The following is a 17796-nucleotide window of genomic DNA, read 5'->3' on the forward strand; positions in this document are numbered from 1 at the left end:
AAATATACAAATTGTGCAATTATTTAAGCTTTAATAGCCCTTCAATACAAGAATTTACAAACTAATTCAATAAACCATTTCAAAGAAGAAATCAATATTTTCTTTTGGTACAATGCTGTCTCATAAAAACGCATAAAAAGTATGTATCTATGATAGCTCAATCAGCCAGCCTGCCGTATTTACATAGATTTCTCAGCAGTAATAATAACCAGTTAAATCTTCTACACATTGCACATACACGCATGGTTTATCATAATCGATTTCCTATTGAGAAACAACAGATGCAAATGACACGAAAATACAGAAACATAAAAAATAATTTATTTATCTGGACAATGTATGTAGAATAGAAAATGGAGTAAATCTATTCATTCATTTCTGATTGAAACATCGTATCCATTACTCCATCAGGGAAAAGTAGCAGATAATCACCATTCATTCGTAGGCATAAATAATAACCCTGCTGCTTTCGGCTGAGTAGTTTTCTCTGCGAGACAAATTGGAATTGACACCTTTCCTCCCCAAAATCAGTCTGAAAGAAAAAATGAATGACCCTAAAAAACTGGAACCGTAACATAATACAACCGCAAGTCCGGACGTATTGGCGGGTGACGTACACTAAATTAGCGTAACCTGGTTGATTTGTGCGGGTTACGTTATTTTGCTGGTTTATTATTGTACCATTCCTCCTCCTTTACACAAATATGTAAATGTCATTTGCGTAAATGTAACAGAATAATATACATAATTATGAAAATAGTAATAAAAAGGGAAAATTGTGAACTCTGGTCATTTCCAGTTCACTTGCATTGTTGGACAGGGAAGGGACGCAGAAGACACATTGCACTTCTTTATTTATTCACGTTTACGTTGGGGATAGAATTCTACATTCTCGGATAATAGCCTATCCCACGAACGGCTTGTTGGCAACGCTATAGATAACGTTCCCCAGTTGTGTGTGTGTGATGTACAAACAAGCCAAATAAAAATGTTCTCTTCTCACGAGTACGAAACGACGAACGACCATCAACCATGGAAAAACTCTTTCTCTAAATGTTACAACATAGTGCATAATACGTATTTCTTATACATGTACATTCGTATAATACAGCATTGTCCAGTCCCAGCTCATTTTTCATCCTCCTCTATTCTTCCCTCGTCGATCATTCTACCACTCACTTAAGTAAATATTAAACTGCAGCAATGTCAACAAGAAAGCTTCAGATAAATACTTGATGAGCAAGACGGAACCAAAGAAAAATTCGTCGAGTTTCTCTGTTACTCGACTGTCTTGCTAGTCCTAGGATTTTATTTTAGAAAAAAATATTGCGGTGAGGAATTGTACATTCTGGTTTTAAATAAAACATACACAAAACCATTATTTTACGAATTATGTAGTTCAGGTAAAACTAAGCACCCGATTCAACTGTTTAGTTGGTGGAAGTTAAGAAGGGTTATTAACCGAACTTATAGGAAGAATAAGCAATAATACATGGAACAACTTTCTCCCTCTTTCTACTCCGTCTTTTGCAGCACGATTGATCATGGGCAAGGAGTTTAGCAGCTTTATCTCTCTCCTGATCCCTATTGTATGCTCAATTTGTAATAATATTACCATCCAAAGCCACTGAAACTGAACGGCTTTTTCATTTCATTTGTTTTCGTTTTCATCTTCCTCCTTCACTGAATTTGTGGGCTTTTATTTCATTTTATGACAACATCAAGTTGAGTCTGGCTCTGGATACACGACGCTCCAGTTCGGCCTCTGTCCAACTAACCTTGTGCGTGGGGATGAATATAGATAATGGCACAAGACGCACTGTTTTCTTTAGTTGCGGGCAGTCTGTGAGTCTTTTGGCTCCCCTCCACAGGCGTTAAAGGAAATTGAAAAGGTATAAAAATATAAAATAAAAGTTTTGTTTCCCGTTTAGTGGATGGATGCTGGAAGGAGTGAGAAAGGCCTTTCCTTCGTTTGCTCGTAAAATGGACGTGTACTTTACGAGGAGATGAATTTCTTGAACAAGTTATATCGTAAACCGCATATACTACGTATACTTATTTACTCTGCGAATAAGAAAAAATCGGTTATATCTATTGTACGATTCAGATAATGCGAATATGTAAGTTGGGCTTTGCTTCCACCCTAAAAGCACACATCCATTGAGAGCTAACACCAAATAACAGACCACCAAGAACAACCGTTTGGAGAACAGTTCAATGTCTTCTCAGAACAATACAGAAAAGGCAATACAATATTTTACAATATTCAGAGAGCAAATGACTCTACTGAAAAAAATCCAGTATACACTTTGGTACATAGATACATATGTACATATGCTTGATCTCATTTTTTATCAGGAAATGTAAATCATCATGCAATTTAAATATTCTGATTACACAGCAAAATTTTCTAGATTGCAATATTTTCGATCATGTGAATTTTTTGTACAAGTACAAAATCATCATTCACGAAAAAGATTTGTCAACAGGAAATAAATTTGAGAACTAGAACTCCCGTTTTAAATAGCTGGGGGAGAATTGAACAGCAAATGGAGATAAAATATGAAATACTCAGGCCAAGTCAAAAAGAGAAATGTGAGCCCGTGTTTGGAATCGGATAGATTATGTCGAATCCCTAATTGGAAGTATGGGAGATTTATAAGAATACCGTAATAATTTCACTGCCAAGAGCTACTGTAACTAATATATAAATATAATGGCCAGCTAAAATCCAACCGGAGAATTTGCCACCTCCTCTCCTCTCCAATATCAATAACCCTTTAAATTTATTAGAATTATATGAATCCCACTTTACGAAGTCTCCTTCCTCACTTTAAATTTAAGACTAAAATCATCAAACGCCATTAAAATTAATAAGGTTTGGAAAGGGCGGAAGGGAGCTTGCAAGTCAATGTTATGCAAACAGGAAGAAAAACACCCGGAAGGTTTAGATTTCTATTGCTTTCTTATTTCTCAATGTATAATTCGGCCTGGTTGAGTAAGTTAAACGAAGCATGGAATTGTAATCGTGGTCATAATCATAATATGCAAATGCGTAAAATGCAGATCCGGAGCTATTTCTCATCTTGTAATTCCATTTTATTTATATATTCTGTTGCTCCGTAATGATAATAAGTGCGTGGGGAGTAAATCGTTTCCCTCCAGTGTGATGGACGCAATGTCAACTGCAGGAGCTGGTTCCACCAACAAAAAATAATCATTTTCCTTGGAGAAATACCGACATTTAAACTTTTGTAGACGTTTTGAAATCCACTTGAATTTCTCCAGAATTGAAATTATTATAAAAATATGCATATATACTAACGGTATATGTACATACCTATGTATTGCACCGCCGCACTTAACAATATTGCAACGGATTGCATTTCACTAACCGATCTAAATATATAAATCCTATTTTATCCTGTAAAATCCAAGCAGAATTGAATTCAATGTCAATCCCGTGTTACTTATTCATCTGTAAAATTCACCCATACCGTCAACTACTATGTAGCCGGGTTTTATTCTATTATTGTGAACTATAATTGACAAGTATAAACCTCACGTCCTTCCTGGTTTTGCACTCTGGCTTAAAATCTGAGTTGTCTGTGTCAAATTGTCAATTTCAGCCGTGCACTTTTCCGATGGATAGAAATAAAACTTTGAGTAAACCAAACCCCACGAGGCAGAGAAAGAAAAGAGAAAGCCTATGAATGATATGACAAGTATGACGAGCAGTATAAAATTTGACGGACATAGTCAAGTCTTGCCGAATAATAACCATAAATTAATTAATTAACAACCTCTCGTCGTCACAATATCATTTCCTCTTTTCACCACGAAAAATCCACTTAGCTCCCATTGTTCCGCTTTTGATGTAATTTTTGACATTTCTGTTAATTCCGTATGTCCATCAGGTCGGAAACCCTGAGGTCGTGGTGGAAAGGAAGGAAGGAACACATATGGTGTAATACGTTTTGGCCTTACATTCGAGGAGTTTGCCACTATTTAAAGTCTCATATCAAAATTGTGTGCATATGAGTGTGCTTGTGTACATTTCACCCAAATGCTGCCTTAACAAGCTTATCAACGGTTTCCACATTTAGGGGAGTGCACCTGGTTGAACCCCACCAAATTTTAGACTTTTGAGCACCCATCATCTAACCCAATAGAAATGAATCCATCAATTTATCAATTTATGAATGGGGTAGGGTGGTTTAAGTACCTAATCGAATAGTGGCGTGGCTTCGACCCGCTTAAATTTTGCCTTCGTTTATTCTTTAGGTCATTAGAATAAGCTGCCTCGTTCATGCAATCCTCGTATCATGCGTATTAAGGGAAATTTTACTACAATTGTTGCACCCAATGGAGCAGCACTACGACGGATCGACCCTACTAAATTCTGTCTGGGTGTCATGTCAGCCCTTACATAATAATTACAGGGTCCGTTGCATTTATTCTCTGGATTTTCGTGTATGCGTTCTTTGTGCTGCTGGTGCTGTGGTATTATTACGAACCGTGTTATTATCAAACCACTGTTACTCACAAATGACCAACCGCAGCTTTACATTCATTATTCCTCACTCCAAGAATTGGACGCGAGGAAGAATAGATGGAAACCAAGCGCCGACAGACAGATCCGGTTATTTATAGCTTATTGCTTCCATAGCTCTCATTATGAATTTCTATGCTGGAACTGGACTCCGGTTTCCAGCTCAAAACGTGTTCTCAGTTCTATGTATGTTCATGTGTGCATATTTACTAATAAAATTTAGTACTATCAACTTTTCATCAGTATAAATATGTGTAATAAGTGAGATTGTATGCAATGATTGTAAATAATTATAATTGAAATATTCTGAAAATATCGAGAAAATAAAATGCGGATATGACTAAATTCAAATATGTACATCTCTTTTGCTATATGTACTTACTCGTGTTCTGTTGTTGAAGGCTTGTATTCATAAAATAACAACTACATGTGAAGTAGTTTCCTCAAAGGTGGAGGATGTTGCCAGAGGATTACTACCTGGACACAATTTGAAAAGGAGTTTCCTTGCACGACGATGTGATGCAAGTAGTGGGAAGAAGTATGTATGATAACATTAAACCTCTTACACTTAATCCCCAGACCACCATCAGCGAGTTCATTTACACTTACACTTACACATATGATCTTACATAATGATACTGGATTGCTTATAGCCACGGCCTCCAAGCTGGAAATAATGTGCTCACGATGACCCTTTCAATTGCTGGATGAATTTGATCCCAACAAAAGAGCAGCAGCTTTTCTCCAGGCGATTGTTATGTGATTGTGGGGTGTAATTTAATCGGTCATTATGAACTCGGACTTGGTGAAGTGGATCTGAAGATGACAATGTATGACGACAGGATCCACAAGGTAAATGTGTTTATAGAAAACGTAAAGACAACTTAAAACGGGAATGAGCCTCATTCAGTTTTATGTCATTATTTTATGGCACTGCACTGATTGCACTACATCGAGCACAGTCTAATGCTTCCCATCCCACCCACACCATTAAATACATGATCCAATTCTTTTTGTCCAGCCTTCATGACAATAATAGTAATAACAGGTATTGGCCATGCACCTGAACGACAATGACTAAATTTGACTGAGGTACATATATTCCAAATCTAATTTTTCAAAGTTCCAATCTGTATCTCATTTTATTTACTTATTTTGGTCTAGTGTAATTGATAATTATATGAAGTGCCTGAATTTATTCGTTTATTATCATTTAAAAACATGCACATATGAAATGCAAGTCAATAAATCCGAAATGAAGGGCTCAGGTAATTTACAGTGGCTAGTCATTCAGGGGACTTTAATTCTCTTTGAAAATAAAGATTTATGGCTTCGAACTGTATCAAATAAAATATTAATTGGCACAGTTTAAATTAATTTCCATTCCAGTGAGTTTCCAACGTAGAACAATGGAACATTCTGTTTTCCATGTTCAGTTCCGACTGGTTATTCCCCGTTTAATCTGGGTAAGAGCCTTCCATCATTCAACTAATTCTTCTTCATTCTACTTTTCATTTGCATAGACATGGATTATATACCAGGGCGCATAAACTTTTTGTTGTCCGTGGTTTCTCTTAAGGGTTTCCTTAAGAGAAACCACGGACAACAAAAAGTTTATGCGCCCTGATTATATACCTAGGCACAAACACACGCATTTTATAGGTACAATAGAATGAAATTAGACATTAAAATCGGAAATGGTTCAGGAAACCACTGTGTTTTATGCCACCCCGATATTGCACTCTTAATCAATTTTATTCAGCTCTTGTCTAATACTTGTATGTAAATATCTCCAACCCAAGTGCATATCCGTTGCATTCCCCATCGTAAAAAAGCTGGGCGTTTTCACTTTGTAATATAATGAATCACACAACAGTGTTCTAAAAATGCAATAAAACGCATAAAATAAGAATAAAAGGATCGATATTGCAAATTAAAGTGGGGAAAAAGTCTCTAGATTTGTGGGATGAATGAGGGTTAAAAACGTCAAAGAGCCGTAATTTTGCGTAATTTACAAGAAATTACAATTGCTTACTCACTCCTTTGGGGTAATCAAATAGATTAATTTCTTTTCTTCGTGTGGATTGCGTAATTCTTTTCGAAACATGGACGGAAGATAAGCAAACAAACATTGACAAAAATGTGACGCACTTATTTCGGATTGCACTAAATTGCATGTGCAAGCAGTCGAGATTGTGGATAGTCGTACGACACGAGTGAAGAAAGGGATAATGCAATTAAGTAAATGGTGACAAAATGGTACAGATCCATAAATCTTAAGGGACAGAGGGAGAGTAGGAAATAAAAGTCCTCCATGTGAATAGACGAGCATGGAACGAGTGTCAGGAGAAACATTTCGTTTTCCGTCACCCGGAAAATTACCAAAAGACCGACCGACCAGTTGGGGCTTGCAAACCACTTACAGAACCGTCACACACACATTCATCGCATTTTATATCATACTTTCATCCAACTGATGCAACAAGCCAACTAGCACGTTCTACAGTATATATGTGCATATATGCATTTCATAAACGGTTGCAATGTGCACCATTGTTCGTGACCTTTGATTCCTTATAAGTATAAATATTCGCTGCTTCTAAAGTAATTGTTCGAATTCATTACTGCTAAATGTTGCCACGCGCGTTTCTATTGTTGAAAACGTGACATAACGTATTGAGACCGTTTCCTCCTTCTCGCCACGATGAATTGTTGTGGTCTTTCCTCAGAAACTTGGATTTTTTTGTCAAAGACAAACAGAAAATCTCATGTATCCATCGGTATATGTACATATGGAGAATGTCATTTGGTTAACATTGGTATTGGGTTTCGAAAAAGCAAATAAGGAAAAGGTTCCATGTGCACCCACAAATATGAAACAAGAAAGGGATGGATGGAAATATTGGGTTGTGTTGTGTAAGTTGTAAGTGGTTTGGCTTTTGGAGAGGATGTGAAGAAGAAATCTGATCCAGATTTGTTGCGACAACATGTTTGCTTTAAAAATCATCACTTGCAACCCCAAGAAGAAGTGGCATATTTTAAGGTCTTAGTTTTGTATTTCCAATACATATGTAGAAATAGATTTGTAGATGCATGTACATGTACTCCATGGCGAGAAAGGTGACACTACACATGCATTATGTAAAGTGTATATGCATGCATTTCTATAATTCTGTTGCATATTGCAAACTGCAAAAATCTTGGTTATACCGCGACAGAATAGAATATCGTATCAAATTCCGTCAATGAATTTGATCTCAAATTAAATATTTCAAATACGTATTTACACGCCTATATGTAATTGTCGATTGTCGTTTACATGCCGAAAATTAAGACATCCTTTGTTAGATATTAGAGAAGAAACTATGCGTAATAGATGCAGGATTTAGTATGGTGGTAACTTTTCCTTTCTTGGATTCATAGTGCAGCTGCCACATCTAAATCTGTAACGAGACACGCTTTGTATTCCAAGCACCAATTCCTTCTCTAAAACATATTAGCGAAAGAAGTTGAGCACATTAGTCAACTATTCAACCAGGCATCACATCACACTCTAATGCACACATTGCTCACACGTAAGTAAAGAGAACACGATATATGGGCGGATGAAAGAATTACAAACAAAAAGTTTCAAAACTTTCATTCAACTCGGTAAAGTGAAGAGCCTTCAAAGTTTTTCCATCTTTTAAAAGCTAGGTACAGAACCCAATCCAGTTTAGTATGCCGGGTTTCTAAAAGACTTTTTGAATGCACGTACATAAGAGTACAATTTTAGATTCATGGTGGAAAATTGGCTCATCTAGGGTACACGTTATTGGCAAATCTGACTGGTATTCCCTCTTGGTAATATTTATCAAGGAAATCATCACACTTTCCCAATGTCCAGAGATGTTTGAGTAAGGGAGGAAGTGCCTCCAGCCAGCTTCTTCCTTTCGGTGGGCATTATTATTTGTACGGGAAGTGCACGGTAAATAAAACTGTCGTCGACTCGACTGAGATTTTTCCTCCTCCAGCCAAGAGGACCAAGAAGATCGCAAGAAATTCCATTCCTCCTCTCGTAGATTATGTGCTCAAGTGGAGAGACCAAAACCAACACGCCATTCCTAATGTCACCCCTCCTCGACCTGCAGACGAACCAACATATCGCCACATTTGTTATTATTATCTACACCAGAGTAGGATTTAATGACGGAGATGAAGATGTTGATGATCCTCATTATTAGTCTGTCGGTTAGTAAACTTTTCTCATCTTTGGGCAACATCTGTCTGTCGGTAGAGATTTCTGGAGATGGGTGTTGACGGATCTTTGTGACAAATTGCGCATCTAAAATCATCTAAAATCTAAAGAGTTGAATACATTTTAAGCTCAATAAGTACCGACCAGCATTTTTATCATGTATTTTTGGTGCAAAGTATTTGTGGTAGCTTTCATCAGTAGCAATAACAATTACTCTTTATCATTACATGGTCGGTGAAGAAATAAACAACCCGATTTATGTGGGTATGTTAATTCAATGATTATATTAGATATGCACTCGATGATTGCATGCAGTTGCAAGAAGTTTAGTGCCACGCAGTTAACCTTACAACCCATCAACTCATTAATATCCTCGTTTATTTACGCACATTTTTATTTTTCAACGACGATGAGATGCGATCCGAGTCATGTTATGTTTTGATGTTATGCAACTCTGTATGCAATTCATAAATCTGATGATAAGTGGCAGACGACAAGTTTTGGGTTTTGAATATTGAGGAAGTTTTTTACGGGAATCGTTATAGAATAACGCATTGCTAGTTCAGTGTCAAGTTCACATATGAGTAGTAAATACGAACACGCATAAAGGTTGAGTTTTGTTAGACACAAATATTCAAAGATTATGACAGTAGTTTTCCACGAATAAAGAACTTACATTTTGTGCCACTTATTGTATAATTTACATGATGTCGACATCATAAACAGTTCTATCCAGCAAACTGACAAATGCATTTTAAATCAAATGGCTCATTATTAGCGGCTTGAGTCAGTGCCAATCGTCAATTTAGCTTCAAATTTTAATGTGTATGTATTTGTTCAGTAAACTGGTGAACATGGGCGTCAAAAAAATTACAGACGGAAATGATGTGACGCGAATTTACTTATGCATTGTACTTGATTGTACTATTACAGCAATACCGTTCTGTACTTCATATAGGAACAACGGAATGCAAAAGAGCAACAACTTGTGCATAAGTCTCGTCTAGTGTATGTGTATAATTGTGCAGATTAACAATAAAAGCTTGCAGAATAATTGCCATGTTTAAATTTGAGCAGGTCAATGGAAATAAATTACTCCACCCATGCATATGTACATACTTGTAAGTAAATTGCACACAGAATGGCTGAAGTTCATTGAAATACGTCTGCATGTAAATATCTTGTTATTATATAAACAATTGAACTATTTGCATTGCGACAATATGAAGTTGCAAACACGATGTACATAAGCATTAATAACATCTGAAATTGTAATATTTTTGCATATCTAGTTCTGAAGATTTTCTGACCCAAAGTATACAGATCATATCATGCTCATAACGCAACTTGGCCATCATTCAATAAGCATTTTGAGGTGAGTTTTGTTTAATGTTCTCAGTCGCATAAAAATAAGTGAATCTGAATGTCAAGTGTATTTTTAAATACTTGAAATTTCAAAATAAATTGAACGCAAGCAACGTAATACTTGAAGCAACACATGTTGTTTTCAATTTCATGCCAAGTCCGAGAAATGCGGTGAATGGGAACGGTGTGGATTTGTTTCATGCTGAAATTTATATACCTACTTCGTTCTACTATATACACATATACACACTTTTGTAGTAAATATGTACATAGTGGTGCCTACTGCCTAGATTCCCTTTTGCGTACAAGGTCCTGCTTGCCTGTTTCAAGCAAGAAATTAAAACGACCATGTTAACACAACCCATCAGAGAACGGAAGTATCTTTCTTTTCAAAATTTGAGCTCCGTTTGGTTTCTTGAAATTGAGAAAACGTGACATATGGCACAGGTGCCGCAACGGCACTGCTATTTTTTATACACTTTATATCACTACTCCCTCATTATGTTGAGTCTCTTTGTTTTGTGGGATGGGAAACGACAAGAAAGAACCGGTGAACAAGAACAAATTTGTAATGACTGCCGGTTCCTCTGCCACTTTTCACTAAACCACCATCACGAAATAATGTAATGAAAAACACTGTTTTCCAGAAATAAGTCACAATTACACGGATTGTAACAACTTTATTAGTTCTGTTATTATAAGGCCAGAAAACAAGGGCATACATAACAATCAGGATAACTCAACCATGTCTCAACACCACAACATCCAAGTAAAATTAGAGCAGATTTTGAAAGTGTAATCCACTTCATATAAATTTAAGTATGCAGGAGAGCAGGAAATGTCCTGTCATCACGGGAAGTCAAGACTGGGCGTCGGGACGGATATACATATGTATTATACGGTCAACGGTGGTGGTGTGAGATATTCTTTCCCAGCTCTAAAGTCCTCAACGTGTACTGAATAAAAGATGAAAAATAATACGAAAGCGGTAATTAATTATGGAGGAAAGTAATGATTGATGATCGCAATTAATGATTTAAAAGTGCTTACAGCTAAATCCTAATTAATTTTTAATTTTAAGGGTGAAAAGAAAAAAAAATCTCATTCTCCAAATTTTGAACTTAAGCGACTTCAATAAATGATTGAGTTTATATGATAATCTGATTTTATACACTTCCTTTGTTGATAACATGCTATGATTCGAGTGATTTGTGTGATTCGTTTAATTTCATCCAGAAAAATCGAACGTCCTAGGTACTAAAAAATATAACGAAACATTTTCTGTTTACCTATAAAGAACCTGATTTTTAAAAAATGGAGCTAAATTCATTTTGTCATGCATTTAAAAACATGGTCGGCATATAAGCTAACTTATCCTCAAAGTAGATATGCATACTCTATTTATTTTCTGACAGATTACCAACATGCATCAAAGGATGAGTATGTATTTCATGGCTTAATCACTTGGTTATTCGTAAGTAAACTCTATACTTCCAGAATAAGGAGACCCACGAGGAAGAAATATGTTGGAAGGGCTCTTGAGAGCTTGTAGACTTTTCTGAGTCACACCGTTCTTTACCTTCCTTTCCTGATTTAACATAAATGGAGTCATACGATTAGCCAACCTACGTGATATCATTTATGGATCACCTTTAACACAGGTATTAAATATGTACAGAATCAATATGTATGCACGAATAGGAAAAAAAAATGTTTGTACTCTGATTTCCCTACATATAATTGTGCACAATTATATGCAACAAGCTGTGTATAAGGGGAGCCTTTGACCCTGAACACCTCAGTGCATTAATGACAATAATTTGAAGCCTTCATCAGTTTCTGACATGGCATTCCCTAAATTATTTATGAATTTATAAGGCCACGCAGAACCATCCTTAAATTCAAACCTACAAAATAAACTTTCGAGAATACGTAAATAAATGAGTTTGATAGAAAAACTTTATGTGATTTTCATGTTTATGCGGCCGATGTTCCTGGATTTGTTGGCTCACAATAATTCTGGATTCCGTATTCTCCGTACATCTGTATGAATATATGAGGTTTCAAGGAAAACAAAAACTCATTGGGGGTTCTTCAGCCTCCTCGGTTAGTGATTATCACTAAATTACTATTTCGAGTCCAGAGAACGTTAGTGGAAAGTTGGAATCAGAGCCTTGCATAATTACAGCAGACTTACATATTTATTTCACTCGACTCCATATGAACTCCTTTCACAAACACAAATCAAGAGTGAAATTGGGTGGTATATAAATTCTGTATTTCGTTTCCCTTCTCATTAATTAATAAGTTTACCATATCTGCCTTTCCCTATAATAATAACCCACTCTTATTACAATATAATAATAGCGATGCCTAGTTTGATGCGGCAACGGCAACCAACTCGACTTGCTTTTTTCGGGAATTAATCAAGTCACATCCGGTCGCGATATACTATTTTCACGGTGTTCGGGCACACATTTTTCACAAGAATCATTCGCTATACCCAATTTAGCCCAACAGTGACCTATTGACGTTTGACATTATCCAATAAATCTTCAATCTCCTTCAACCAGATGAAGGAGATATCTATGTGCAGAAAAGCCACCAACTCATGTCATGTCATACGCTCAAGCAGAAAGCTTTTTAGTGCAAATCGATTCCTTCTTTTTCTTCGAGACTAATGGAGGAACAAGGCCAATGACTAATTTTTTACAACCCCGTTAGCAGTGTTTGTGGTAAGAATGTTCGGAAATATATTTGTATCGATCAAATTATGGTGCCTGGTGAACCCTCACATTGTGTCACACTGCAAGAATTAAGGACTATTATCAGGGTTTATATATATTGCTGAACGAAACATGAGTCATACAGGGATACTATTTTCGCATGTCTGCATTTCCCCTTGGCAGTGAAGCTAGCTTGAAATCAAGTGTCGCCAATAATTTGGCAAGCCACCACAATCCTCACTCACAGACTTGATAAGAATGGATTGCTTTCACGAGAGGGGGAAGTCTCATTTATCGCATTTATTTACTACACAAGTGCTCTAAGCGTCCCCTGCTTTCCCATTACTTTCCAATGTATGTATTCCTATGCATACACATGACTGTCCTTATAATGTTTTATGGCAGGAGAGCTATGTATATATGTACATATATACAGCCGTTTTTGCACAGAAATGACAACAACAAAGCTATAAAACAGGCTACCATGTTTGACCAGGAAATACATAAAATGCTCCACTGCTTTGCGAATTGAACTGAATCATGTATGACTCACCGTTGGAGAAAGCAAACTTTCCCGTGTAGTCATGTATCCTTTTTTAATCATACGTGCTACATGCTCTTGTTTTGTGATTACTTTATTCAACTAAGTAAAGTTACATGTGAATTCGCTCAAGATTTAATATTTAAGTTTACCAACTCAACTAACTTTCAAATCCTAGTTGGCGAAAGCATTCATCAGTACACATCGATTAATTTTGTTGTTTGAGCCTTGTTTGAGTCTTTGCTTTGCAAAATACGGAATTGATTTTTTACCTTGGCTCTCTGCTACATGATAAAAGTTTAATTTTCATCCAAATGAGTTTGCCTGTCATGCCATCATTTGGCTTTGTTTGCGGCAGTGTTGTGGTGCATGTCGTTCGTGGTGTGATGTTATGTTGGCCATGAAATCGTATCGATTCACCATTCACATTTTACCTTCTTCTTCTTCCTGTGACCGAGAGAAAGACCGGGTGCTGTGGTTCTGTGTGTGTGTGCAAATGCAAAAACAAGCCGGGTTTGGTCCCAGTTTCGCCGTACTCTTGTGAGTCAGTTGGCAAGGATCGATCGAAGAGACGAAGACGGCGAAAAGGGAGCCGGGTATCAGAGGTGGTCGTATTCTGAGCGAAATTAAATTCGCAACCTTTTCACTTTCTTCCTCCTGTATACCATCATCTCTGGCGGTAGTACATACATAGCACAGGAAACGAAAAAGAAAGCTGTTGGTCTGACTAAAGTAAAGTTGTAACATTTTCTCGTCCCATTAAATCCAACTCGAGCGTATACGTAAATATGAATCTTAGGTTTAAGACGCATGCATAATTTTGGCAATGTCTGAGACATGATCAAACGAATTACTGATTCCATTCGAATTATTATCGCTCGAGTTTCGACATTATGATATTATTATACATCTATTGCCATTCTTAGAATGTCATAATTGAATGTTATCAAATATCCATAAACCATGATTTATGCAAAAGGACCACGATTTATTAAATTAGATAAATTCATGGTATTCAAACTTAGGTACAATACTTTAACTTATAAATGTGCAGTCACTCATACGTCCATCAATGTGGGTGCAACGTCTCGCTTAAATGAAATTATGGTGGATATGAGATCGTAAAAACCAAACTACCCTCTTTCATTGCAGAATATAATATGTATACACCTGGCAAGGCAAACTTTGAAGTATTCTCACGGGATTGCAGATTGCAATTTTAGTCATTCATAAGTTTTTATGTTTTTGTTTTTATTAGGTTTAGTAGAACACAAAAAGGCTCTCACATCAGATTAACTATTTTCCTCTCTGGTCTGATTCCAGTTCATTTAATCTTGCACCATGTATCCTCCGACATCTCAAAATACCACCACCACGTAAAGCAACCTCGAAATACATACACATGTGCATATTTTGTACGCACATGTACCTATAGTCATAAACATATATAGGTGGGTAAAAGCTGGGTAAAAGAGATTAGCAAAAAATTTGCAACGGGGCCAAGCTCGGAGGAGGAGAAATTCTGTATAATAATATCCTGCTTAACAAGAGATTGAAAACTGCAAAAAAATCTGCCACCTTTTCAATTTCAATGCCTTTATACATATTGTAAATTTGTAAATATATGTATATTTGTAAATGGCATGCACCAGGCCAGGGCATTTTGTCTCACGGGGTTCGTGTAAATTCAGACGCAGAAGGTCCTAACATGCCAAGAAACGGTTAAAAATCATATTTATTCCAACTCTGCCCTGTCATATCCATTTCAGTATTTAATATTTGCTTCGACATCGCCCAGCCGAGTGTTTTCGTTGTCGATGGTGTCGTTTGTTTGCCAAAACCGAAATAAAATTCAGAGACGTGGAATAGTTGGAACGAATGCGTATGTATTTGACGCTCACTCTTACATAGAGCTTAGGATGGCTAGACACTCGAAAATATACTAACAACATTCAATCAACTATACCTTATAACCATCGAATTTAACCCATTTCATTAACTTAAATGCAGCCACAACTACCAAAAAGAAGTGCATAGCAAACAGTAAATGAAAAATATTTACCGACCGTGCGTTGTACGTACTTGTCGACTGTTGAGCATTTACTTAATGTTTCAGGTGAACTCTGAACAAAATGTCATTGCGTAATGGAATATTCTATGCTTCACTTTGATATGTATATTTTCTTGTCTTGCGACGATGAATGGACATTTCTTAAAATTCTAAGAATGAGACGAGACGATTGCTTTATTTGCAAAGTATTTGTTATAAAATTGTGTGTCATGTTTATTCTTATAAAAATACACAGGAAATAATGCTTACGAAATTTGGATAGACCGTTATGTTCATGGAATTTTTAACTTTCTCGTTCACCTCGTACAAAGCGAATATATATAAATATGTATATATGGATGTGTCGTTTTATACACACAAAAAGAATAAATTACAGTGCTTTGTTGTATGTTTTTGGCTTATCTTATCGCAGTAGGTCGGATAAGGTAGGAAATGACTAATATTTTACACATGATGATATACATACACAATATCTTACTTATCTAATACCATGCGATGACAAAGATGCATACATGTGGATTTCAGTAAATTGTTATTTTGAATTTACCAAGAATGAACGTTGTATAATCGTTTTATCATAAAAATAAGAAGGATATGCAGAATCATGGAATTGCATAAATTCCGTTCGTTCTCATGCAAAAAATATATTTAAATATGTATTTATTTATATAAAGATGAGAAAGGTGATTGGGAAGGTAAAAATTCTTACCTAACAAGCAGCAGAAGACGAAGAGTTTTGCTGTTAATAACTCCATTTTGGACACCATCATTAGACGTCCTTAGCGTTCTGCCAATAGTTTATACAACTAGAAACTCTTTGAAAGCAGTCAATTAGCCCAATTTGTAAAATCTGCAAAGTCCAAGACTGGAGATGGATGCTGAACTTGACTAATATCCTCTTGATTAAAACCGGCTTCTTGCGCCTATTTCTTCCAGTCTACTTATTGTCGTCCGATACTAAACAGAAGTTCTTCATTAACAAAACTTTTTAAATTCTAATCCTTAAACTTTTAATTGATTCGTTCTCCTTTAATAAAGTTTCCGCTTGCCCCAGAATTCACTATTGCATACACACATGCAATTGGTTCCTGCTTCCAGAAATTTTCAGAAAAAATGGGAAATCCTTTGATGAGTTGATACTATTCCTCAAAATTCTTCAAGATTCACACAGTCTTATCTTCTTACAGTTCGTCAAAGAACAGGTTGTCACACATGTACATACGTATCACCGGAGAAGGGCAACACACCGAATACTGGAAACTGCGACTCGCTTGAACCGATGCAGGCTGCACACTGGCAACCAAAACTAACAAAACGCTGGATCATCTACTCCATTGGCCAACAAACTCGGGATTCGACATGTGCATACGGAGCTACGTTGTAGGATAAAACTTCCACTTATTTGGTATATGAACACGACAAACGAAGATCTTATTTTTATGAGGTTCTCTCCAGCAGAAGACCAGAAAATGTATCTGCAGTCTGTTCCAGTCAAAAAGAACGTCTTTACTTTACCTGGATGAATTGATGGCAATGATGATGATGCCAGGGAGTCATGTTTAGTGAAAACTAAAAGGAAGGAAATGTATACTTCTCCTCCTGATTCTCTAATATGTTGTTATGTAACGTGAGATAAATTCAGACCAGGTAAACTAAACTAAACTAAATAGCAGTATAATAATGTGGCATCGTCATATGATTGTTGATGGGATTTCGAACTCGAGTCATACTTATTGTGGATTAGATACACAAACAGAGGTGGGTGTATGTAATAAGCTTACCAAGTAAAAAAACAGCCAGTGAAGGAACGTAGATAGTGAGAGTGGTCTTATAATAATGCGGCGTGTGGAGAGTGTATGATGCAACATACGAAATAATACCTGTAATGTATGTGCCGGGCATGAATACCTTTAAGAGGCAGGTTTTCGAACGGAAAGGCAACCAAGGTGGATGACATTAAGCAGCAGCGTCGCCGTTTATAAGTTTCCATCCAACCGACCAACCCGTTTATAAACCTAACTTGCATGCATTCTGAAACGCTGTGAGGAAAAACAGCCCGGAGCATGCACACCCGTTCTTCCTGATAAAAATTACCTGTACTCACCTGTCCGGTGATGGATGATACCTACATACGTTTTATTAGAAATAAGTACAGATAACGAGGACACAAGTATATGTAATACTGGCCAAGCTATATTATGCATTACGCAATGGCATTGGTGCACATGTAATAGAGGGAGGCCGGAAAAGAAAATGAAAACTAAAAAAAATGTTATGCAAAATGCAACTCGTTTTCTTTCGTTG

General features: G+C 36.5%; 1 protein-coding gene across 4 annotated transcripts in view; it reads right to left on the reverse strand.

Annotated features, from left to right (window-relative positions):
* Positions 1-17012, reverse strand: part of LOC110842926 (fasciclin-2) — a 61142-nt gene extending 44130 nt beyond the window's left edge. Inside the window, exon 1 of one of the 4 annotated variants that reach the window (XM_035847289.1) lies at positions 16202-17012. In XM_035847289.1, the coding sequence (XP_035703182.1) occupies positions 16202-16262 (61 nt within the window). In that variant the 5' untranslated portion in view covers positions 16263-17012. The remainder of the gene's footprint in view (positions 1-16201) is intronic. The other 3 variants (XM_035847288.1, XM_022088801.2, XM_035847290.1) reach the window with 3 other exon arrangements.
* Between the last annotated feature and the right edge of the window lie 784 nt (positions 17013-17796).

This window comes from Folsomia candida, unplaced genomic scaffold (assembly GCF_002217175.1).
Source record: "Folsomia candida strain VU population unplaced genomic scaffold, ASM221717v1 Fcan01_Sc002, whole genome shotgun sequence".
Lineage (NCBI taxonomy): Eukaryota > Metazoa > Arthropoda > Collembola > Entomobryomorpha > Isotomidae > Folsomia > Folsomia candida.